This window comes from Erithacus rubecula, assembly GCF_903797595.1.
Source record: "Erithacus rubecula genome assembly, chromosome: 28".
Taxonomy (NCBI): domain Eukaryota; kingdom Metazoa; phylum Chordata; class Aves; order Passeriformes; family Muscicapidae; genus Erithacus; species Erithacus rubecula.
In genome coordinates, this window is record NC_136680.1 from 2,083,719 (window position 1) to 2,109,107 (window position 25,389).

At 53.0% G+C, this 25,389-nt stretch overlaps 2 protein-coding genes across 5 annotated transcripts; both read right to left on the bottom strand.

Moving 5' to 3' along the window:
- Positions 1–8,719: 8,719 nt before the first annotated feature.
- On the bottom strand, positions 8,720–11,459 carry FAM174C (family with sequence similarity 174 member C). Its single transcript, XM_079328488.1, has 3 exons — positions 11,127–11,459; positions 10,466–10,582; positions 8,720–9,716 (listed from the first exon to the last, which is right to left on the bottom strand). Exons 1-3 carry the CDS (start codon positions 11,381–11,383, stop codon positions 9,713–9,715), a joined length of 378 nt encoding a protein of 125 aa, XP_079184614.1. The 5' UTR covers positions 11,384–11,459; the 3' UTR covers positions 8,720–9,712.
- A 1,675-nt stretch (positions 11,460–13,134) lies between these two features.
- Positions 13,135–17,857, bottom strand: CIRBP (cold inducible RNA binding protein). Of its 4 annotated transcripts, none has more exons than XM_079328643.1 (8): positions 17,675–17,812; positions 16,873–16,981; positions 16,671–16,777; positions 16,117–16,255; positions 15,930–16,014; positions 15,760–15,824; positions 13,393–13,484; positions 13,135–13,269 (listed from the first exon to the last, which is right to left on the bottom strand). In XM_079328643.1, the coding sequence occupies exons 2-7, from the start codon at positions 16,973–16,975 to the stop codon at positions 13,480–13,482; spliced, it is 504 nt and encodes a 167-aa protein (XP_079184769.1). In that variant the 5' UTR covers positions 16,976–16,981; positions 17,675–17,812; the 3' UTR covers positions 13,135–13,269; positions 13,393–13,479. The 4 variants fall into 4 exon arrangements, with proteins under 4 accessions (XP_079184769.1, XP_079184768.1, XP_079184767.1 ...); XM_079328642.1 differs by having other exon boundaries at positions 13,393–13,487; XM_079328641.1 differs by lacking the exons at positions 13,135–13,269; positions 13,393–13,484 and adding an exon at positions 14,621–15,400 and having other exon boundaries at positions 17,675–17,857.
- Between the last annotated feature and the right edge of the window lie 7,532 nt (positions 17,858–25,389).

Sequence of the window (25,389 nt, forward strand, 5' to 3'; positions counted from 1 at the left end):
TGAGGCTCCAGGGGCAGCGACCTCACCAAGACCTGGAAACCATCCCCGAGCTCTGGGTCGTGATTCTCCACCAACGCCAGGGCTGGTGATGCTTCCACCCCATAAACACCCCCCTCCCCTCCCTCCCAAACAACATCCAGGGAGAGTTTGGCTGGGAACGCAGAGCTTTAATCTCCTGGAAGCCTTTGACAACCTGTCTCGTCCTGGCTTTTAGCTGCGTGAGAGCTGCTCGTTAATGGAGCATTAACCTTGGAGAGCTGCTGCAATTACTCCAACACTAATTCTGACAGTTTTTGGTGTATCTGTTTGTTCTTTTGACAGGCAAAAGGAATTTCTTTTTAAAAGCTGTTTGATACATTTGAGACCTTCTGTCCACATTTCTCTTTTTTTTTTTTTCGGGGTTTTTTTTTCCTGCTGGAGATGGGAAGGTGGGGGAAATGTGTGGAGGGGGAGACGCCGCCTTCCCACGACACCTCGTTCAGGCACCAGTCGGGATATTTCCCCCCTCCCAAGCCCTTCCCACCCCTGCTTTAAGTCACAGAAGCGTTTGGTCTCTCCTGACCTCATTAGGGTAATTAGGAAACCTTTTGAAGCTGGGAAAATGGCTCTGAGCGCTGGGAAAGGAGGAGAGCAAGGAGGCTCTGAAGGAGCACGAGGATGGAGAAAGGGGGAGAAAAACATCTTCAGCAGGGAGGAGGTGACCTGCAGCTCTGCTCCCCTGGAAAGCTCCTTAAATTGCCTCTTTTAAGAGGATGGAAATCCAAGTCCTGGTTATCCCATAAGACCTGGGCAGCCAGGGAGCTGGGAAGGAAAAGGATGGTGGGGCAGGTGCAGGCTGAGCTGAGGATTCCACTTCCATCTCTGATCCATCACCACTTCCCCAGGTACCCTTTGGCAAATCAGCTCTTGTTGTGCCTTAATCCTCCCTTCATTTGGAAAAAAACCATTCCCCAGATGTTATTTTCAATGTGGGAAACACAGGTTTTGGAGGGAAAGGGCTCCCTCTGACTGTGCAGCTCCCAGGAAAACCAGGCTGCTCCTGGTGATCATCCACCTTGCAAATGATGCCAAGCAACACCTTGATCTGAAGTCTGATAAAGCCACCTCAGGTGGAGGCAGAAGGTGATTTCAGTTTGAACTCAGCTTTTCAAATTGATAATTTGAAAAATGTAAACTAGAAATTTCCAAACCCACTTGAGCCACCAGGTAACTCCTGGGGGACAGGAGTGGGAACCTTTCTAAGAACACCCAGCCCTCTCTCCCTCTAATAAAAGTGGGAAGAATTTTCCCTGCACTCCTCTGAGCCAGTGGAGAAGCCCAAACGATGAGTGTGGTGAAGCTAAAGTTATCACAGGGATAAAACCTCCAGTTCTAAAGGAAAAAACACAGCCCTTTGCTACCAATCACAAAGGGCACAAACCTGATGCCTCTCTGTGTTCTGCAGAAAGAGGAGTTTGATGTGAGAGAAAAGCAGATTAAAATAACACTGGCAAGAAAAAGGATGAAAATGCAGCAATGTAGCCTGGCACGAGTGAGTCTGAGCCTGAGGTCCTGCTGTGCACGTGGAGATGGAAGCTCTGCCACCATCCTGCTCAGCTGCTTTGAGGGTCCCCTTTGTACATGAGGCCTCTCCTCCATCCCTCTGGAACATCCCATCAGGAGCTGCTGCTCCAGTGTCCTCAGCAGAGCCACACCAGCCTGGGTTTCAGCAATGTCAGGGAATGCTGGAATGGTTTGGGTTTGAAAAAAATCATCCAGTTCCACCCTCTGCCATGGGTAGGGACACCTTTCATTATCCCAGGTTGCTCCAAGCTCCATCCAGCCTGGCCTTGAGGATTTCCAGGGATGGGGCACCCTGTGCCTCTCACCTCACAGGGAAGAATCCCCTCCTTTTATCCAGTCTAAATCAGCTTTTTTTTTGTTTAAAACAATCACTCTTTGTCCTGCTGCAACAGACCCTACCATGCATCAACTGGAATTGGATTTGATGATCCTTGGGATGTCCTGGAGAGGCACCTGGGGGTTGCAGGTAGAGCAGCACCGTGGCTGCCCCAAAGCCTCAATTCCCTCAGCTGCTGCTCAAGGTGTTAATGCCCATCAGTTTTTCCCTGTCAGGAACAGCCTCTCCAGCAGCTCTGCAGGAGCGGGGGTGGCTGGGCTCAGCTCGGGCTGAACAATGAAATAATTGGGATTATTTTAAGTACAAGAGGTTTTATTCTTTTAAAGAGCAGGAGTAATTAACCAGCAGAACGTAACAGCAGCGTAGTGGGGCGGAGTGAATGCTCCAGGGAGGGGCTGGAGCCTCTCCAGGGAAACATTCTGCCTTCACCTCACATGGAGCAGGACAAACCTCTGGTACCCTGCATGACCCTGCAATGGGCTCTTCCCTCTGCAAACCTGCAAATCTCAACACCCTCATCCCCAGGCTCTGATTATGAGGTGGATTGAAGCATTTTGAGGATGCCCAGGTGCTGCCAAGAGCAGCTCCTGAGGATTCCTGCGTGGCAGAGAATCACACCAGCACTGGGAGATGCTTCCAGTGGCAGAGGGAATGAGGAGGTTGCCCACACACCAGTTCGGTGCCATTCCAGTTCCAATTCCCAGCACAAACCTCTTCACACCCAGGAGCCACAATGAGTGGGAATAGGGTGACCACAAAATCCCAGCAGGGTCTGGATGGGAAGAGAACTCCCACTCCTTGTTCCACCCCCTGGGGAGCTGCTCTAACCCATCACCTCCACATTCTCACATGCCATGCTAATTAAAGCAGCTGGTAATTGTCTGCAAACGCCTCTCCATGTGCAGGGGGGTCTCCAAGCTCTGCTGAAGCAGGATCTGTTCAGATCCACAGCAATCCCACAACCTGTGGAAGTGCTTCCACAAAATCACACCTAAAATCACCTTTTTTCTGGCAATTCCAGCCCATGGGTGCATGGAAGTTCCATCCCCCCAACAGATATCCCTGGACATGAGCTACACCTCATGACTTTGATCCAACATCGTGAGAAGCAAACATGGGTTTGTAACATCCAAGACATCACCTCCAGTTTAATTTTTGGGCTATTTCCCCCCCCCCCCTCCCCACTGCAATTGTACATTCAGGAGCACAGAGCCCCTTTCATGTTTACTCATCCTTAGATTGCAAAAATTGTCGTGTGAATTCCTTCTCCAATTAGCTCTGGTACTCAAAAATAAAATATTGTTCCGTTGCCAGCACAGTTCTGATCATTCCTGTCCTTTATACTTTTATTCCCCAGAGTCACTTGAAAAGCAGATGCTCCTTCCTCCTCCCCTGCAAAGCCCCCTTGGAAAATTTTTTAAAACAAAAAACAAGCAGCAATTCTAAAGGAAAGGCTTTGGTGGCTGAAGTGCCATTTCCATTCACCTTTCCGTGATAGAAAGGAAAAAAATAAAGATCAGAAGGAGGATTTAGACAAAAAGCCAACTAAGTAAAGGTAATTTCTGATACAGGAAAATCTGCTCGTTGTGTAGAGGTGCTTTGTTGAGTGGAACAGAAGAGACATCAGAGACTCTGCAGCAGGTTTTCAAACATTCCCAGCTTCCTTCCCAGTGTGCCACCCTTTTCCACACCAACCCAGAGACACATTTTGGAATGCCAGTGTCCATGGAATGAAGGTGAGGAAGATCACCCAGCCCATGCCCACAGTGAGCCCCAGGGGGACACAGCCCCATCAGAACTGTGAGTGCAGCTGGAAACATTTATGGAGAAATTCCAAGAGCCACCCAAAGTACCCAGAGGCACCCAGTGAGTGTATGAGCAATAAATGGGACAAAACTTGTGACACCTTCCCCTGACCATGCTCATCTCCTCACCCATGCAGGGCTTGGCCCCAAAGGGACCAAGAGCCCAGTGTGTTCATGGGGACAATCTGTGACCCAAAGAGCTGCCCATGGGGATAATCCCAGGATAGTTTGGGTTGGAAGGGTCTTAAAACTCATCCAGTTTCCCCTCCTGCCAAAGGGACCATTTTCACTAGACCAGCTTGTTCCAAACCCCATCCAACCCGGCCTCAGTTAATGCCACCTAAAAAAACCCATTTGGTACTGGAGGAATCCAGTAACAAAATCCATGCATGGAGGATGCTTTACCCATTCTATATTTTTCTCTTTTTCCTCCTTGGGGGGTGGCTGGAGGGACTTGGACCATCTCTTAACCCATACAACAACCAGAAAAATCACACGTAGAGCGCAGTCACACACAAAAACACTTTTAAAAAAAAACCAATCAAACAAAAAAACAACTAAAAAATCTAAAAAAAAAAAATTCACAACTTTAGACACAAACCCTCATTAAAACCAGGGGACAGCAAGTGAGAAGAGCTGTGTGTGGCAGCAGTGCTCCTTCCCTGGGTGTGCTGCAGAGGTGATTTTGCACTCCGTGGAGTGCAGCAGCAAACAGGCTCTGGAATCAAAAGAGCTCCCTGGCACTCCACAGCTCCCATTCCAGGGGAGGAAATTTGCATCCAAAGCATCAAGAGCACTTTACCTCGAGTTTAAAATAAATTCTGAGCAGATCCATGCCGCCAGCTTGTGTTTGTGACTGGAATCCCAGGCAGCCTGTCCCCAGTGAGAGCTCAGGAAGAGGGGATGGCACAGAGCAGGGAACAGGGATGAGGGGAGGACAGCACAGCTGCAGCTGGTCCAGCACCAAGGGCCACAGCAATTACTGCTAATTGGGGTAACAGCCCCCTGAGCCTGAAAAGGAACAAGCACTTGGTTCACATCCTGTGGCAGCTCCCAGCAATGCACACAGACAGAGACTGAAAGCACTGAATCACTGAATTTTTGAATTTTGGAAAAGATCCCCAAGATCATGAAGTCCAAGCACTGTCCAGGCCACAGTTAAACCAGTTAAAGTGTCCCCAGGTGCCACACCCAGGGGTTTTCTGAGCACTTCCAGGCATGGTGACACACCACTGCCCCAGGCAGCCTGTGCCAGGCTGGATCCCTTCCTTTTGGGGAAGGAATGTTCCCTCATTTCCAGTGTTGGACAGGGTGATGCTGTCCTGCCCATGCTGCTGCACAGAGAATGTTCTGTTAGCTCATTAGCACCACAGTTAATTTGGATCAGGAAAACCAAGGTGCCCCCAGGGTGCTGCTGTGCCAGGGCTGGGTGTTCATGTCTGTGCTGGAGCATCACCCCATCAAACCAGGGCGTCCCCAAACCTTGGCAGGCCCAGGATCATAAAAACCTTTCCCAAACAAGTCCTGGCAGGGTCAGGTGGAAACTGGCTCAGGTGGAGCCAGGGCAAGACCTGAGAGAGATACTCCCCTGAGAGAGAACCCAGGAGCCACCCCACAACCTGCTGCTCCCCCACCAGACACCAAGAGAGCACAGCCCCCAAAAGGCACTTCCAGCTCATCCCAGCCGCTGGAAGAAGCAGATTTGCCTTTCAAGGCACCAGAATTCCTTTGCAGCTTCCCCAGGTGCCCTGGCAGCTGCCAAGTCTGGTCTGTGAGTGCCACCTACAGGGATCCCCTGTGCCCCAGCTCCGTGTGCCCCCACCCCACTGCCCCCCAAAACCCCACCAGCAACGAGGGTAAATCGTGGAGCAAACAAAAGCCTCTCCCCTCCAGGAGATGAGCAGCCAGGACACGGGGACACGGGCAGGGTGGCAGAGGGGGACAGGGGAAACGTGGCTCCTGTTTTCTCAGATCCACACAACTGGAATGAGGAGGATGAGAAGCAGATGCGATTCAGGGAACGCCCTTGGTTTTGTTCTGGAACTAATTCCTTGCAGGGAGGAGCCGGGACATTCCCATTTCAGCCTGGAGGGGACTCAGGGGATACTCCCGAGGGGCTGGAGAGAGGGAACTGCTAGAGCTGTGTCTGGGGAGGTTTAGGGTTGGATATTGTGAAAAAGTTTCTTTCCCCCGAGGGTGCTGGCACTGCCCAGGCTCCCCAGGGAAAGGTCCCAAGTCTGCCAGAGCTGCAGGGGTGATGGGACAGAACTCTCAGGGATGCTCAGGGTGGGATTGTTGGGGGGTCTGTGCAGGAACTGGACTGGATGATCTTTGTGAGCCCCCTCCAGATCAGGAGATTCCATGATTCTATGATCCAAGGAACAACCTCTCCTTCCTTACTCCCAAAAAAGCAAAATAGAATTTGGTTCTGCTGCTGTGGAGAGGCCAGAACTGGCCTCACAGGGACCTTATTTGGTCTTCTGTACAAGGAAAAGGATTAATGTGAGAACAGGGAGAAAGGAAGAGACTTCAGAAAACTGAAACCAATCCAGAGATGACTGGAGAATCATGGAGTCACTGACTGGTTTGAAAATGATTTTAGAGCTCACCTCATTCCACCCCCTGCCATGGCAGGAACACCTCCCATTGACCAGACTGCTCCAAGCTCAGTCCAACCTGGGCTTGGACACTTCCAGATGGGACACAAGGGGAGCAGCAGCCCTGGCAGCACAGTGTCACTGTCCTGTGAGCAGGAGCAAGGCAGGGGGAGACCCCAAAGGACTCCATAAATCCCTGAGCCCACCAGAGCAGCCCCTGCAGACAGCAGGGAGGGATGGGAGGGCTGGAATGTTTATTCCAGGGGTTCCAAGTACAGGGGAGGAGATGCTGCAATGACAAGGAAACCATGGATGGATGGGCTGGTGGCTGTTTAAAGACAGATCAGCAGTTCCAGGAGGGTGAAACACAAGCTGCTCCTTGGGGAGTTCACACAACAAGGTGCTCAAATGCTGTTTATTGACTCCCACCACTGGCCCCTCTCCCAGCTCAGCTGCAGGACCCACCCCAGACACAGAACAAAACCCACAGAGCTGATCTGACCCTGCTCCCATGGATCCCATTAACCCTGCAGATGGCCCAGTGGGTTTGGGCAGGCTGGTATCAGCAGCAGAGCATCCCAGAAAGCCTCCAAGATAACACAGGGATTATGTAAACTTTGGAAAATTGGCTTTGGCTTAACTCAGAGCAGACTGTTGTAGTCAGTTTGATGCACACAGGTGGTGACTGTAACAGGTCCATTGGCTCCTTCTGGCTGGGATGAGCAGGAATCCTGGAAAAACAGGCACATGGAGCCTCCAGAAACATCCAGGAGAAAGAGAAGTGCAGCAGTGGCTGGTGAGGCACCAGCCTGCCCAGGGTCTGTCTGCATTCCTGTGTTTAGCCTGAAAAACTTAAAACTGAAAAGCTACTGGAAGATCCAACTGGTGCAAAGAGACCTAAAACAAGGGTATCAAATGCACATGGAGGAACTGAAAGAGTAAAGGAAGGAACACCTGAACTGCTCCTTTGTGGAAATGTCATGTGAGGGGTTCAAAACTGTTGTTATTTGCAGGATTCACCCCAAAAACACCTGCCCTGGCCTGGCACTGCTCACACTGTAGGAAGTGACAGCTCCAGGTGATTCTTCCCAGAGAAATGGGATCATGTTGAGGACCCCAAGGAGTCTCTGATCTGTTACTTGGTTTTCTCCTCTTGGAAAAGGACTCAGAGCAGGGATGGAATGTCATGGCCTGCAAAGGGCAAATCCAGATGCCAACTGCTCCCAGGGGCAGGGTGGAAATGGGAACAGCTTCACAGGGTCCCTGATCACAGCTCCAACCTGTCTCCAGCCCAAGACCAGGACAAGTGACAGCCCCACAAGCACTTTAGTACCCTGTACCCTTTAAAGATGGCCAGCAGAAATCTAAAAACATGGAAGTGGTGCAGAAATTCCAGGCTGGCACCTCAATTCCCTTCCCTGGTACCTACACAGCACAACCCAGGCACCTCATTACCTGCTCCACACCTTTCCCTGCTCAAACACAAACATCTGTTCCAGCTAAAATTAATTCCAGCAGAATTATTTTCAGGGCAGGACTTACTGCTTGAGGTTCACTCTGATACAAATCATTTAACATTAAACAAATGCTCCACTCCTGAAAGGGGAGGAAATTTGAGAATTGCAAACCCCAGGTTCATCACTCCAGGTAAAGGAAGGATGAGGAATGTTTTAGTCAAACACTGAACATGGCAGTGGATTGAGACAGTCAGGCTCATCTGGCTTCAACAGCACAAAGAACAACTTTCCAGAGGAAAAAATAATAAAAAAGCCAAGGAATTGCCAGCACATGCAGCTCTGCAGGATCCAGAGAGATCCTTGACCAGGGATCACAGAGCTCTGACCATCCCCAGGGAAGCTGCAGCTGGGTGGAACCATCCCAGCAATTCCCTCATGGAACCTCTGCCTGCTCCCATCTGCAGCAGCTACAACAAGCAGGAAATACCCAAAACAGGTGTGGAACAATCCAAACGACAGGAAAACAGGGCACACATCCAAGCACTGTGAGCACACGGCAAGGTTATTAAAAATATATATATATATGTGTATTTTAAAACCGTTTGTGCACGTGTGAGACAGAGCTGCCATGGGGGTGGGATTTCTCCAGGAAACCTCACCTGTCCTGAACAAACAAAGGTGTTTATAGAGGATCACAGCTGCCCTGGGAGCCTCTCCCTGAGCAGCACATCCCTGTCCCTCCTCCCGGTGTCATCCCCACCCCTGATCCACAGGGGGTTTGCAAGCCAAAGGAAAAGGAGCCAAAGACATTCCAAAAAATCCACCCTAAAGGTGTGACAGGGACTCTCCCTGCCCGCAGGGCAAATCCCTCGGGTTCTCCAAACAAAGGCACTACCAGCTTGGGGGGAATGGGATTTAAGGATGTGCTGCCAGTTTCCAAGGAAAGGATGTGGACAGGAGAAGTTGGCAAAGCAGTTTTCATTGTTTTAGCAGCAGATCCACCCAAAAACCACCTCCTGACACATTCACCTTTGGTCCTATACAATCAGATCCCAACTATCCACATAACAAAGGGCTGCAGGAAAGAATCTGGCTGAGTACCAGGCAAAGAGTGAAACTTCAGGGTCCTAGAGAGGAGATAACTCAGCCAGGGCTGCCCTGAAACTCAAGCAAGAGGGGTTGGGGTCTCCATTTTCCAGTTATCAGCTGCTCCAGGACACTCCCTGCTCATACCTGGCTCTTCCTCAGTATCACAAAATACAGAGTTTGGCAGATGTCACATGTGTCCCTGCTGTCACAGGTGTCCCTGGTGAACTCACAGCTGGGGCTGGGCAGAGTCCAGGCATTCCCAGCCCTTTTGGTGGCTCTTTTTGAGAAATATTCCTTAGAGTTGTGGCCCCCTTCATTTGTAAACACGTCTGTAAACCCATGAATGACCTGGATTATCCTGTCAAACCTGTAAAATTTAACTCCTTTAACTCATTCCCAAAGCTGCTCTGTCTGAACTATCACCCTCCCACCCCCTTTTTGTGTAAAAGACACCCAGAGCTCTCCCAGCTCCTCCCAGGAGCTGATTACAGAGACACTTCCCAAAGAAGTAACTTGATATTGCATGAAGGAAAGAGGATGAGCCTGGAAAAAGAATCTGATGCTTCCAGGGCAAGGAGGGAGGGGTATGAGGCACAGGCTCAGATTTCAGGTGCTGAAAATCCAGGAGCATCTCCCTTACCTCAGCCTTTCCCCATGCAGTGAACAGCTCTCATCTTTCCCAAGAAATGTCCCCAAGAATGCACGTGAAGAAAACAGGTTTGGTCCCCTCTCCCCTGCCCCAGCTATGGAAGGGCTGGAACTGTTAATTAAGTCACTGTAAGCAGATAGAAAACTTGAGCACTGGAGATTCCACTGGGATTGGACCCTCCATCACTCCAGGCAGCCAGTGCTGCAGGTCACCAGTCATCTGGGAAAAAAAAGAGACACCCAAAATCAGGGGGAGCTGAGGTGACATTCCTTGAGATGACATTCCTCCTCAGCTTCAAACAACCTCCCCAGAAATTGAACTTGTGGGATGTAAACACAGCACTGGGAAAGCAGGAATGGATATCCCCATGAGACTGGGAGTTTGAACTGTGATGAGACTTGGAAACAATTCCCAAAATGAAAAAAAAAAAAAAAGCAAAACAAGCCAGGAATTTTGCTGGGATAACGGGAATTCGTGTCCTGATAGGACTGGGAGTTTGAACTGTGATGAGACTTGGAAACAATTCCCAAAATGAAGAAAAAAAAAACAAAAAAAACCCAACAAAACAAGCCAGGAATTTTGCTGGGAAAACGGGAATTCGTATCCTGATAGGACTGGGAGTTTGAACTGTGATATGAGTTGAAAGCAATTCCTAAGGTGAAGGGGAAAAAAAAAAGCAGGAATCTTTATTTTCTTATCTAACACAGGGAGGCTCAGACTGGGCACAAGGGAACTCTGTGACCCCACAGCAGTATCCAAACAACCCTGTCAGTGAGACTTCCTTGGGCCAGAAAACGAGGAAAAGTGAGATAAACCCGTGTGCCAACACAGAGACCACACACAGGCGTTTTAATTAATGCAGATCTGCTTGCAGGAGCTGTGCCAGAGCTCCCACGGCTTTGGGAAAGGATCCTCAGCCCCCGGTGAGGAAAAGAGCAACACACAAAGCACACAAAATGTTCCCTCACCGCCTCAGGCTCCGGCTCTCAAACACGGTGTCCTCGTCACTGTCCAGCGAGCCCAGCTCGATGGTGTCGTCCTGGCTCGACAGCAGCCCGTACTTCTTCCTCTGGGGCTTCTTCAACCTGAAATGAGTTTTGGGCTCGTTTCTGGGGCTGAGGGACAGGGAGAGCGCAGTGAGTGAGCTGCTGTCCGCACCCAGCGGGACTGGAGATGGTTTAGCGTTAATTATCTCGGGTAATTAACAGTGCTGGGGATTTACAGCAATGGTTTGGACTCGCTGCCAAAAGGGATGCGCGGGGAAGCAGAGCCCCGGCTGAGAGAGGGGGATTGAGGGAAAATGAGCACAAACACAGGGATTAGGAATGGGATTGGGGCAGGCAAGGGACAGGGGACACCGTGACAGGATTCGGGGGGACCCAGAGCAAATTTGGGACTGGCAGCGGCACGGGACAGGGACATTGCCACAAGCAAGTGCAGGACCAGGACAATCAGGGTGACATCCCCAAAAAGGGTCAGAAAACACTGAAACCGGGAGAGTCTGGGACACATCCCGGGATAACAGGCAGGGACAGAGCCCCGGCTCAGGGGACACCACGATGGGGACAAGCAGGAGCAGCAGAACACGGATACAGCCCCGGCCGGTGCCCGTCCCCTCCCCGCACTCACCGGAACGCCCGCAGCAAGAAGTAGAAGGCGGCCAACGCCGACAGAATGCTGAGCACATAAACCGCCCGCCTCAGCACCGGCAGCCCCGAGCCCAGCGACAGCCTCGGCCCGGACCCCTGCTCCGACCCCGGCTGCGTCTCGTTCCGTGCGGTCGTCCGCGGCAGCTCCGTGCTGTTCGCCGGGCTGGGGGAGGCGGCGCGGCCGAGGTGCGGGATGAGGAGGAAAAGGAGGAGAAGGAGGAGGAGGAGGCGCGGCATGGCCGGGCCGGGCCGGGGCAGCGCAGCGAAGCGGCGGCCGCAGGAAGGTGCGCGCGGCACAGGCACCGCCCGGGCCCGCGGAGCCGCTCGCGGGTTCCGGGGCTGCGCCGTTCCGCGCCGGCCGTGACCGGCTCACGGAGCCGCCGCGGGGCTCCGACATTTTTGCCCTCAGGGTTGTTGTTGTTCTACCCTCGCGGGATGATGTGGCCTCGGCGGGGCCGCCATTTCTCCCTCACTGCAATACCCCGTCCGCCACAGACGCCATTTTCCGCTCAGGGTCATCCTTCCTCCCTCAGGGCCGCCATTGCCCTCAAAGTTTGAGGACTCTCGTTCCTCCCTCAGGGCCGCCATTGCCCTCAGAGTTTGAGGATACTCATTCCTCCTTCAGAACCGCCATTTCCCCCTCAGGGTTGTCCTTCTTCCCCCAAGGCCACCATTTCCCCCTGAGGGTCATTTCTCCCTCAGTGTGGCCACTTCCCCTCATGGCAGGACCTTCTCCCCCAGAGCCATTTCCCCCTCAGGGTTTTATCCCTTTCCTTTCACGGCTGCCATTCCCGCCCCAGGGCGAAGACAGCTGCAAACAAGAGCATTTGGAGCATTTCAAGAATTTCTATCCCCCACCCTTTTCCTCTGCAGACATCTCCGGCTGAGCAGGGCTCAGTAACCGCCCTTCAGCCCTGCTCCACTTCCCCATTTTTCCTCAGGGAGCAGCTCAAGCTGCCTGGATACAAAGGGCTTAATTTTATAAAAAGGGGCATTTGGGCTAAAACTGGGTCACCTGAGCTCACGTCAAACCCACAGCACCCAAATACCTTCCCAATGACGCCACATCCAGCCCCTGGATCCAGCCATTCCCTCACCCATCCCAGCAAGACATCATTAACTCACTGCCATAATTAGCAATGCCAAAAATAACAGCACCTCCAACCAGGCTCTATTTTTGCACCTGTTCATTATTTCTGCCTGTGTCTAAGCATCCTATTTAGGGAGGTCTTACAAAGCATTATTTGCAAGTATTTTCAGCCTGAATTCATTTAAACCTCACCTGACTGCATTTTTATCAGCTAAGACTTGACACACTCCTCAGCCTTCATTATATTTAATATCCTCTTGCATTAATATGCAAAAATCCTCACTGGTGAATTGCTTGATACAACCCCCAGAAGTGTGTCATGGCTGATTGCTTTTTTTAAGTGCTGCTCACTTAGATAATTTGAAAAAGGTTAAAGGAGGAAAAGTAGGTTTTGTGAAGTGAGCTCAATAATCCCCTCCTGCAGGCAGGAATGTCTGGGGACTCTTATCAGTGGGAAATGGGGAACTGATGGCTCTTGGGCAGCAAGTCCTCAGGGCTCCTGAGTGAGCCCATCACCAAATTCTGAGTTTATCAGCTTAAAAAACTGGGGAGAAAAGGGCAGAGATGAAGCAATCAATTCTTATTTCACAGGAAAAAAAAAAAAAAAAGGCAGGAGCAGCTGAGATCATCAAAAACTCACTGCTCTCACCCTGCAATCTCCTGCCAGAAACACACTCAGTGTCAGCCTCTCCCAAGACAAATCCTCCTCATTGAGATGCCACATTTTTGGGATTTAAACAGCAACAAGACCTCATTTTCCATGAGGATCACACATCAATCTGCTTGGAGCAGAGTGTGTCCAACTCCAAGCACCACCCCGGTGCTGGTTTGTTCTGTGCACCAGACAAAAAAATTTGCCAAAAATATTCTATTTCCCACAAAAAGTACCAAAGAGATCTGTTTTTTCCACATTTCAGTGTTTTATTCTGGCTTGATTGACTTGGTTCATGTGAAAACGAGCACCACCACTGCTCTGAGCTCTTCATCCCTCCACTCCAGTCTGTCCTTCTGTCTTCTCTGACGTGTCTCAGTGCTGAAATGGAACGGAGACAAGAGAATTGGAAGGTGGATAAAGCTACAGGAATGGAACAGGGTTACTGCTGCAGCATTTAGAGCTCAAGGCTACAGAAAAGGAACTCAGGAAAGTGATTTTTACCTGATGGCAAAGTTGCTCCAGCATCCCTGGAACGCAGCTCTGGTCGCTCAGGATCCGCTGGCCCTCCGAGGCGCGTGCCGGGTCCCTTCAGCCTGCTAAAGCAGAGAGGCATTAACAGGAGCCCTGGGCAGAGGCTGCTCTTGCCCCCAACCTCCCCACACAGCTCACAGTGCACGAGGGTCTCACAAGCCATCGCTGAACCCATCACACCACAAAGCACAGTCTGGGAAAACTGTTCCGGGCCGGCTGCTGCCCGTGCTCAGCCAGCCCATGGTTTGGATCCCCTAAGCAGAGAGTTAACACTTGGACATGGCTGCTTAGGAAGTGTGGGCCATGGGAAAAAGTTAATGGCAACAAGTAGGATGGCAAAGAAAGCTACAATTAAAGTGAGCAACTTAATGAAGTCTAGGAAGAGTCTCAATAGATGAACACATATCGAGTCAGGGAGTTCGTTCCAATCTTGCTTCCGTACCTACAGCAAGACACGGCTGCATGCCCAACTCTGATCTGTGGAACTCAAGGTGTGCCACAAGCCAAAGGTTGCATACGGCATGGGTTAACGTTTTTCCAGCAGCTGACCAAAATTGTCAAAAGGAATATTTCACAGGTACATTAGACTTTCAAATGAGCTCTCAACAAGAGGAAGGATGCGGACATGAGCAAAAGGAGTTACCTCGAATTACAGGACTATTTCCACATATGAACTAGCCAAGAGAGCAGCTCTCGTCTCAGAGGTTTCTGTTGGAGGCACAACACTTCTTTTCTCCAAGGACACTGCAGTTTCCATTTGCTAGCAAAGAATTCTTAGAACTTGTAAGCAATGACACAGCTAAGCTAAGCCCGGCATTCCCCTACATCGCACACGCGCTCGGCACGCAGGGAACAGCCCAGGGACTGCAGCACTTGGCTCTTCTCTACAGCTTCCCAGTGTAGGCTACAGCAGCTTTGGAGGAAACATCCATTATCCTTCCTAACATTCCAACTGCACTTCGCTCCTAGCACACCCTCAGGTTTGTACTTCCGGCCTCTACAGACAAGTTTTGACTATTTTATGTGAAATTCGTCGGCCAATTCAGATGCCAAGACTGATTTTAGGATTAAAATTCCAACGCCCGGGCAATCGTCCGGGCTGGCTCTGCCGCTGTCCCTAATCTCCTCTCGCTCCCAAGACTGTTCTTCGTCTCCAAGGGTTGTGTTGTGCAATGAAATGTAAATGTCAGGAGCAGAGTTCATTTCAGACGGTCTTTTAATAGGCTTCGTAAAGCCAAAGAAAACTGTATACAGGAATCCTTTACCACTTCAAATACAACAGCAATGGAATATGCATATTTCTTCCAGTAAAAAAGGACAATATAAATAAACATTTTCAAGAACCTCTTAATGGTAAGTTTGCAAGTCTAGTTCTGGGTCATTTACATCATTACAACAGTAAAAATACCGTTATGCGGGTTGAACATACAAGCACGTTTCTCTTTAGATATATCAAGGTGGTTTGCCTTCCAACGGAACCCAGGCTGCATTCCTACCTTGCTACACTAAAGCAATGTTACAAAAGACGAAGGTAATGCACTTGGAAAAAAAAAAAAAAAAGAAAAAAAAAAAGAAGAAAAAGTCCACAGCTTGTTCAGCTTCCAGTGAACATTGGTACAAGGTCCTTTCTAGCTCAAAAGAAACTGAATTGGGGCCCCATCTTTAAAAAAAAAAAAAAAAACAGAAACGAACACCTTGGCTCATTCATGGAGGATAAAATAAATTCTGAAGTGCTTTCAAAAAAGATTAAAACCACTTGAAAGCAGAGCTTTCTCCAAGACAGTCTAATCAGACAGTCTTGTCTCAGAAGCTGCCAGGCTGTGTATGACAAGATCAGAACTGATAATACTACAAAAGTGAAAATACAAGTAGATGTACTACACAATAACCATTTCAGCGAAGCTCCAAAAATCTTTATAAATACAGCCATTGGAAGGACGATCTTGAGTCAGGAAGGATTTTTACTCGTTGTGTGTAGCTGAGGACAAGAAGCAGGCACAATTGTAAAGGCACTGAAGCAAAGACAAGTTCCAGCATTTTACTCCCTTTGCATTATTCCGAGGCTACGGCTACTTGGCTACTGAGATCCCCCACCCGCGGGTCAGTGCGTTAGGGCAGCCAGAGTTTGGGCTCCAGGAACACCTGTTTTTTTTTTTGGTTTTTTTTAACACTTGCTTTGCCTTAGATCTGAGCAACTCCTGCACATGCATTAAATTAGACTCTCCCTGCACCACCACGTCCACAGCCTGAGCCTGCCCCAGCTCCAGGCTCAGGCTCAGCAGCTTCAGAGCTCCTACAGCACACGGACTCAGCGCTCCCGCTTGAAGCGGCACTTACCGTAACTGTCGTAGCTGTCTCTGTAGGAGCCTCCCGAGTTCCTGTCTCCATAGCCACCTTGACTCCTGTGGGACAAACAGCACCTGATTTACAGCTGCTCAACTCCTCCTCTGCTGCTCTGAGCCCCACCACAGCCTCCCCACCACCCCCAGTGCTGGCAGAGCCCTTACCTGCTATTATAGTAGTCTCTGGAGCCGTTATAGCCTCCGCTTCTGGAATCAAATCTGCTGCCGCCATAGCCTCTGTCTCCACCTCCTTGGAAATACACAGAAATGAGGTTTTTTTTAACCAGTCTGACGAGCAGCACACTCCCTCCTCCCCAAATGCAGAGTTTCTGAGCGACCCCCAGGCACTCACCTCTGGAGAAGCCACGGCCCCGGCCTCGGCCCCCGCGGAAGAAGCCCCGGCCCCCCGCAGACCCCCCTCTGTAGCCACGGGATCTGTTCTCAGAGGATTTGCCAGCCTGGTCAACTCGGATCTGACGCCCATCTACAGACTAAAACACATCCACAGTTAGCCACATGGAAATATTAAATAGCAAAGCACATGTAGAACGAACTGCACACCTTCACAGCTGGCTGAGCAGGACTTACTGCTCCTGACAAAATAAATGTGTGCTTCATGCAACAATTAAGCCAAGCAGGCAAAGACACTGATATATTAATTGTATTTATAGAAATGCCTATAAAGGCACTATCTCAATCATCCAGATTCAGTAATGTTACTTTACCAACTTATATATATGCGATTTTCCATATAAATTCGTATAGCCAAATTTTTTACATCTGTATCGTTTCATGTACGACACTGGCATTTATTTGTCTGGTTTTCCACACAGCCTGAAAAGCACCACATCTCTGATTCTCTTCCTTCATTATTAAAATAAAGGATCAACTCCAGAGCCTCCTCACCTTTCCATTCATGGCCATCATAGCGTCTTTTGCATCATCGATATTTTCAAAAGTAACAAAGCCAAAACCTCTGGATCTCTGAGTCTCTCTGTCTTTTACCACCACGACTGTGAAAAGGAGAGGTAGGAAATAAAAACCCATCAGCACCAAGGAAATTTTAGAGACTAAGGGAAACTATCCCATCTTGGCTCGATAGTCTCACCTTCAGAAATCTGTCCGTATTTAGAGAAGACTTGCTCCAATGATTGTTCATTTGTGTCGAAACTGAGCCCGCCGACAAACAGCTTTCCCTCATCTGATGCCATTCTGACCTGCCAAACCAACAGAACCGAGTCAGCGACTCAAAATACCCACATAATCCCCTTGAGGTCTGAAACATTAAATCCTTCTAACACCGCCTTATCACAACACCGAAGCGATCTCACATTCCCGAACGCCTTAAGCGCCTCTGAGCCCACGCCTTATGTGGCCTTCCAGCTATATGAGGGGTGTCCCTCAGGGTGGCCGAAAGCGAGGGCCCATTTAGGGCTCCACGACGCTCACGGCCAAGGGCAGGGGAGCAGCAGCGCGGCCGGACCGCGGCAGAACCGGCGGCCGGACCGCGGCAGAACCGGCGGCCGGGCCGGGTCCCGCCAGCCCCCGGTGGGACCCCCGGTCCCGGTCGCTGCGGGCCCAGCGCGCATGCGCGCCCCGCCGCGCCCCCTACCGGCCTTACCCGCACAGCGCCGCCCCCTCCTCCCGCCCGCCGCCATTTTACACGGCCGAGGCTCGTCGCCATTTTGTTTCCGCGCGCGCGTTTTCCCCCCGCCGCGGCCCCTTCCCGCACACGGCCCTGCTGGGCCCGCTCCGCCGCATCCCCCGTGCCCGCAGAGAGCACCGATCGGCGGGTCGGGAGCCGCGGCCCAGCCTCCCGCGGGACCCGGCCCTCCACCCCTGGGAGACTCCGCTCGGCGAGGCCCACCCGGCCCGGTGCGGTCGCGGCCGCCCCGTGCGACTGCGCTCACCGATGCCCGGACGGCGCGAGATCCAGAGAACACTTCAAAGCCTCAGCAAAATGTACGGCGAGCCTGGCGGGGCGGCGCCTTATAAACGCCCGCGCCTCATCCCGCCTATCTCATGAATATGCAGATGAACCCCGCTGCAAGGCGGGGCCATACGTCACCAAAGCGCTGCCGCCGCTGCACCTCCCGATTGGGCGGGATCTCATTAATATTAACGAGCAGCGGCGGGGGCCGACGGTAGGGGCGCGCAAACAAAACAGCAGCGTGGCCCCGCCCCCTCCACCCACGTGGGGGCGGGGCGCGGCTGACGGCGCCCATTGGCTGCGCGCGCGGAGGCGGGCGGGAGCGCCCCTGTGAGAGGGAAGGAAGTGGAGGGCGCTGATTGGCTGAGACGCGCGGTTGCCACGCCTCCCCGGCGAAGGGGGCGTGCCCACGCTGGCCCAGTTTCGCGCCCTTCTCGCACTGCGGCGCCGGCCGTAGACAAAGGGCCGCCTCAGGGGCCGCCGCCATTTTGGGCTCCGGGTGCTGCCCCCGGCGGCTCCTCCCGCTGCGGCCCCTCCGGTCACCGCCCCGCTCGGGGAGCCCGGCCTGCCCCGTGCAGAGCTGTTACAAATGAGAAACGAAAGTCTCGATATTCAGCAAAATGTAGATTGCGTTATTTTATATAGACACAGCAAACAGCGCGCTGGGGAAAACGTGAGGGGTCACAGCCCACTCCACGCTTCCACCGAACTTGGGTTGCAGCTCCCTTTTTATAGGATGGTTTTCCTTGTAGCAATTAGTAATTGTTATTGTTTCTTTGCAATAATTCTGCAAGGTAAGCAGTGTTCATCAAAGAAACTTCCAAACTTCCGTGGGACAGCTCTTGGGACAATTGGTCATGTAATCATCAGGTCTTGGTAGATATAAAACAGAAGAAGTGGGAAATCTGATCTTTAGCAGATAGTTTGGGATTGATCACACCAAGGCAGAAAATCTGATTTTGCAAAAAAATCCTTTCAGACTATGGAAAACCCTCTTTTTTTTTTATTTTACAAACTGGTATACACAATATTCATAACAGGTGCATTTAAACAGAGTGGGTTTAATAGTATATTTCCCTTTATCTAGGTCCATGTTCTTTTCTTATTTTAAGTATTCTGGTTTATACAAACTCCCAAAAGTTCTATGATTAACACGAATCATTTGTCAATTATCAGAGAATAATCCCTTAAGCCACCTCCTTGCAGTGTCATCCTAAAATAGCCAAAGCAACAAGGTTTTCTTCAGAAATAAAAGGTCTTTGCACAACCCATTTTCTCAAAGATTTAAATATTTAAAAGTAGTATTCCCAGTCAGAGCCAGGATGCAGAGAAGAAAATCACTGGAGTTTAGAAATCACTGCTCTTTGGTGACTGATTTCCAAACCAGGACAGAGACAGAGAAGAAATAGAATGCAAAGAAATCATGATTGTTCTGTGGAGCAGAGATCACCCATTCCCTGCCTTCCAGAGTGTGGAAATCAGGCTTTTCCACCCTGATTTGTCGTGATCCCTTTGGGATCTGCAGGAAAAGGACAGTTTGTACATAGATTATACAGTAATTGCAAAACCCAGGAGCACCACATCTGTGGTTTTTCTGAGCTCACAGGGCCACAGGGACAGAATGCTGCCACCAAAGTGCTCAAAATCACATAAAAAAACTCCAATATTGATGATAGACCAAGCCAATATTATTATTTTTCTGCCATGAAAAAATTTACTCACTTTCCTAGGCCTGGAGGAGCGAAGAGACACATCTGCTGTTACTGCAAATTGATTTTTGCCCTTCAAGAGAGGAAAAGATCCCAGCCCTGCAATCACAGGCACAGCATTTTGATTAAATTAGAGACCCATTAACTTGAGCATTTCTGGTCCATGATGAGGGCAGATAAAGTGACCTTGATGCACAGAGCCATTTTCCAGGCTGGAATGCTGGACAGCCAACACCAACCCTGCTGCAAACCTCGAGGGACAAACACCAGGATTTGACTCCACACAGTGCCAGGGCAGGTCGGGTGTTGTGAAAATAACACCAAGAATCTTTGCTGCTTCAGGGGAATTTGAATCCCAGCAGGATGAAGGGCTCCTGTGACAAGGAATGGTGAGCACAGCCCTGCTTGGATGTGTCCCAAAAGTGTGATTTCTGTCTCCCTGGAGTGTGTTGATGCCTTTGCTTTGACAGTGAGAGTCACCAGGGACACAAGAGCTGGCCCAAATGGACACTGTGTGCTCCAGCCCCAGCGCTGCTGCTGCCAGGAGGGTGCAGTGCCCCAGATCAGTCCTGACCCAGGGCATCAGACATGACATCAGCTGTGGATTGGATCCTCATGGATATTCCAGGCTGCACATGAGGCTGCAGCAGCTCCATGTCCCCAGCCCAAGGGGCTCAGGGACATCTCTGCATGTCCCACAGGCTGGAAGCTGCAGTGGGAGCAGCCAGGCAGGCAGCTCACCTGGCAGGTTGTACCAGTTATTAGGGCAGTTAATTAATCTCTGACACAGCCCAGGATTCACGTCCTTAGAGCAAAGCTCCTGCAGCAGAAGGGCCCTGGCCAGGGGTCCCAAACAGGCAACACCAATTTGGAGATGCAGAGTTCACTTCTGGTGAGTTCCAGACCTGAGCACCCATGGGTGTTTTCCCTGCCTGAGCCCTCATTTTGGTCACCTGGATCTGGCTGTGAGCAGAGCTGTGGCTGTAGTGACCCAATATTTGCCAGCACTTCCTTAGGGAGTGCAAATATCTGCTCTGAAGCCAAAGTCTGTGTGTGTACAGGTGCAGCCATGGGAAATCATGAATCACCAGAGGCTGGAGGGACCTCAGGGATCACCTGGAGCTGATTCAAGCAATCCCCCCACACGTGACTGATGTTTTTATCACCTACTTTTTAAAGCTTCCAAGGGCAGAGGTTGTAGGACCAAACATCCTGTTAATGTGATTTCCTGGAAGTTCCACCTATCCAGCAGCACAACAGGGACAGTGCCACAAGGGAATGTCATGGGGGAGCAGTGACAGGAGGAGCTGTGCTGCTCTCCTGCCTTCACCTTGTGCCATTCCCACACCGACACGAACCTCTCTCCTGCTTCCAGCACATCCCGCACCCAGGCAGCTCCTTCCACAGCGCCGGGCGCTTCTCTGGGGGTCCCCACCTCGCTGGGGTGTTTGTAGGGACCTTTCCCAGTCCCAGGGAATTGCACACGGGATTACCCAGAGCCGTGCAGCAGCTGAGCCCAAACCTGCTCGGCAGCCCCGGCACCCGCTGGGGAGCCAAGGGCAGCCCCCGCCCCGGGCACTGCTCTGATGAGCTTCCCAAATCCCGCAGCGGCTCCTCCGGTGCTGCCGCCGCGGGCCAGGGCTGGGGCCGGGAGTTCCCGGAGGGAGAAGACGGGGCAGTGGGTGCCACGTCTCGCCCCCTGGGGCTGTGCCTTACCCGGGGCTGGGAGGGAACAAAGCTCTCCAGGCAGCCCCCCCGCCCGCTCCGGGCTCAGGCACCGCGTTCCTGCCCCTGGGACCACCCTCCCTGCACGCCCCAGCACATCCTGCACGGCGCAAGAGCCGCCCCCTCTGCCTTTGTTTTTGCTGGGATTGCAGGAAAGGAGTGAATGTGAGGCTGGACTGAAGCGGGGCTCATCCCTGGGCCTCCATCCCATCCATCACCAAACCTCTGGCTCCTTCCTGGTTTTCCTGCAACATCAGCTTATACCAGCAGCAGGGAGGTGCCACTCGGAGTTTTCCCAGCACGGGAACTCTCACTGTCCCCAACACAGGACCCTCGGTGTCCCTGGCATGGGAACCCTCACTGTTCCCACCGTGTCTGGAGCCAGCAGCAAAACACCAACCCAGGGCTGCATTAGGCAACTGGCAGTCCTAAAGCGCCCCAGGGAAAAGAATATTCCCTTCTCCCTTACTACTGTCCCCGAGGGAGTTGCTCATCCAGCTTTGCAGTTGGGAAGAAAAGCCCTGACGCAATCCCGCCGTCGCCATGGTGAGGAGCGCGGCCGCTGCGCTTCCCTGTGACCGGGATTTACCGGGTTGTAGGACAAAGCCACGGGGAGCAGGGGGACAGGATCCAAGGGGAACAGATCCGTAGCGAGCTGGGGGAGCAGATCCACAGAGAGCAGAAGGATTGGATACACAGGGAGCAAAGGGATCCACAGGGAGCAAAGGGATCCACAGAGAGCAGAAGGATTGGATCCACAGGGAGGAAAGGGATCCACAAAGAGCAAAGGGATCCACAGGGAGCAGAAGGATTGGATCCACAGGGAGCAAAGGGATCCACAGGGAGCAAAGGGATCCACAGAGAGCAAAGGGATTGGATCTGCAGGGAGCAGCAGGATTGGATCTGCAGGGAGCAAAGGGATTGGATCTGCAGGGAGCAAAGGGAGTGGATCTGCAGGGAGCAGCAGGATTGGATTCACAGGTAGCAGAAGGATTGGATCCACAGGGAGCAAAGGGATTTGACCCACAATGAGATCAGGGCTGACACAAGGTGCCCTGAGGTGACAGGGATTGGGGGGGTTCACAGCAACGTTGGGATACCCAAACTGGAGTATTGGGAAATGAGCTGAGACCAGGGGAGATTCAGGGTTGGGGATACCAGTGCATCCTGGTGGAGTCGGGGGGAATTTGGAGCTGGGAATGCCCGCGCACCCCGATTGAGGTCAGGGGGGATTCAGGGTTGGGAATGCCGGGTGCACCCCGGCTGAGGTGAGGAAGATGGTGAAAATGAGCATGTGGTAACCACGGCAACCATGTAACAGCCTTGGCGCTGAGCAGCAGCTTTATCAGGGCTGGCGCTTCCCAGACAGATTATGGAAAACCAAATCTTGTGTGTCAGACCGTCCCTACCTGCCCAAACACAGCCAAATTTAGAAACAACTGCACCCAGCGTTTCCAGCAGTGGCTTCATCACCCCTCACAGGCCACACCAGGGTGTCACTGTGGGATTTTTGCCTTTTTCCTCCAGCACTCCCAGTTCACCAGCACAACATTCCAGCCACTGTCACACATGAATGCTTTTCCAGCACAAACCCTTCCCCTCCCACACCGAAGAGCCCGGCCATGCCATGGGAAACGTGGCTCAGGGCAGCACCACTGGCTGCTCACTCCCACAGGGTCCAAAACTGCCTGGAAAACCCAGATGGGGGCTGCCCCAGCTGCTTTCCCATGGGTGTCTCTCTCCCACATCTGCCAGGGTCCCCCTGCACGGAACGTGGCTGCTCCGGTGTGGGAAAAGCAGCAGCAGCAGCAACGTGCTGTCTCTTGCTCCCACCTTCCCTCCTGTCACCCTCGCGGCTGCATTAAGGACTCAGTTCAGTTATATAAGCGCTCATTAATCATCATCTAAGAGTATTTGCAGCATTGAGTTCTTAAGGGCGGGAGATGCTACCCAAGGGCAGGACAAGCAGCCTCTGACCGCCTGACACCGGGTGACCTTGCGGGACAGAGGGCTGGGGACGCAGGAAGGATTTATCACAGTCTGCAGGGGAAAAGCTGCCAAGAATCGGGAACATCGTATCCCTCCCCAGCAAGGGGTAAAGTACACACCGAGGGGGGCCAGCCCAGGTGTTGATTGAAACTGGAGCTTTTCCAGACCCCTTGGGCTCCTCCATATACTTCCTCGGGCACTGCCTCACACCGCGGCTTGCTGCCAGGATTTGCGGTGGGGCCGGTGGTCTCACACTCCCTACAGTCTCATGCAAGGTGGTTTTTTGTACAGCTCCCTGCACATGAATCCCGGGGGTCCCCAGAAACCCGGTATTCCCCCAAGACCCTGGTGTCCCCCCTCCACCCTGGTGTCCCCCCTCACTCCCTCTGCTCCTCAGCAGGTCGCTGCGTGCTGCTGTTTCCCTGCAAGGGCACATGAACCACCTTGAGCCCACAGCCCTCCCCGAGCGATTTTATTGCCATCGGCACGAGGGGCGGCCCGGCGGAGCGAGCCGTGATCTGCGGGAACAGCCGCGATTGCAGAAATCCCTGAACTGCAGCATCAACGTTTTTTCCTGCCCAGAAGGTTCCCGCGCCCTCGCATGAGCTCATCCTGCACCGTCCCCTTTCCGCGCCTCCCGTAACCCAACCTCTCCCAGCCCCGCGCCGCAGAGCAGGAATGAGACACGACAGCGGAGCAGATTCTTGGCTCCCTGGGTCACTCTCCCCGCGCTGCCTCTCGGGAAGCTCCAAGTCATGCGACTTGTTCTTTTTTTTTTTCCCCTTAAGGTGGGGAAACGAGTCGGGAAAGTTCCCCCGCTCTCCCCCCTCGCGCTGATCCGAACGGAGGCAGGTAGAGGCAGCGTCTCTGCCTCCAGCAGCACCACACCTGCCCTGGGAGCCGGGCGTTCCACAGGGAAAGGCCGGATCCTGGCACTGCACAGGCTGGTGCCACCCAGCACAGCTGCTCTGAGACAGGGGAGCAACTCCTGGAGGTTTTTGGGGGAGCTTAGCAATACTCCTGCCGGAGCTGCAAAGATCCCCAGCGCCCATTGGGATGAGCTGAAGGGGAGCGGGGGCTGAGCTCCCCACTGCCACATCCCCGGGATGGCAGTGCCACGTAGCCCCGCACCGCTGGAAATCCTCCTCCCACAATCCCCAAAAGCGCTGGAAGCGGCAGCTGGCTGCTCCCAGCAGCCCGGAGCTGCCCCAGAAAGCTGAGCTCCCCCGGCATCGCTGCCGAGCAGGGAGCTGGACGTGACCTGCTTCCCAACGCAGCGGGATGGAGGATGGGAGGGAGCTGCAGGATCCGTGCCAGCCCCACGCCCCGAGAGCAGCAGGAACCACCGAGAACTGACACCAGCCCTCCCCCGGCTGAGCCCCTTCCCCATGGCTCTAAAAACCTAGAAAATACTTCATTCCCTCCTGGCTGCTGCATGACCCCATCCCAGCTGGTGGGGGGGCGCACGGTGGTGGGGAATTTAATCTTTAACAGCATCTCCGAGCCCCCTCCCCTGCTGCCTCACACTGGCAGTCCCTCGCCCCAGCCCGGGGGGTTCTGGTGTGGGCCGGGGGCTGGCAGAGAGAGCTGCCATTGTTCAGCACTCGGGGGGTCCCAGCCGCGGCCCCCCGGCAGCGTCCCAGGGGTGCCGGGGTGCTGAGCGCTGCCGTGGCCGTGGCAGCAGAGGGCAGCCACGCTACACGCACCGATCCTGCCCACGCGGCACCGCGCAGCCCACGCGTGTGCCACGGCAGCGCTGCGCTCACCAGCCACCCCGTGTCACCCCGTGTCACCCCGTGCCCTGGGGTCCTGCCCGTGCCCCCCCAACTCCTGGCTGCACACGGGGCTGATGCTGGCTCCCTGCGCCCCCTCAGCACCCCACAATCCCAACACGGAGCATCAGGCTCTGCCCACGTCCGCGAGGTTGAACACGTGTGACCGCGGCAGATGTGGGCTCCCCACGTGGACCCCCAAGTGCAGCTGCCGTGGGTGGGCTGGCAGAGGGTGCAGGGCACAGCAGGAGCTGCCTGGGGACAGGCACTGCCTGCCCGAGCCCCCCCAGCCTCCCGCAGAGCTGGGCACAGGGCTCATCCCGGGCTCTGGCTGTGCTGGAGGTGCTGGGTGGTCCCAGGGCTTCCGTGGCTCATGGCCCAGTTCTGGCCCCCATCCCGCGCTCCCCTCGTGCACCAGAGCCCCCCACACACACCAGACCTCCTGCAGCCCCCCAGTGGGGTCCCACTGCCTGTGTGGTGCAGTCACATGTGTGGACACA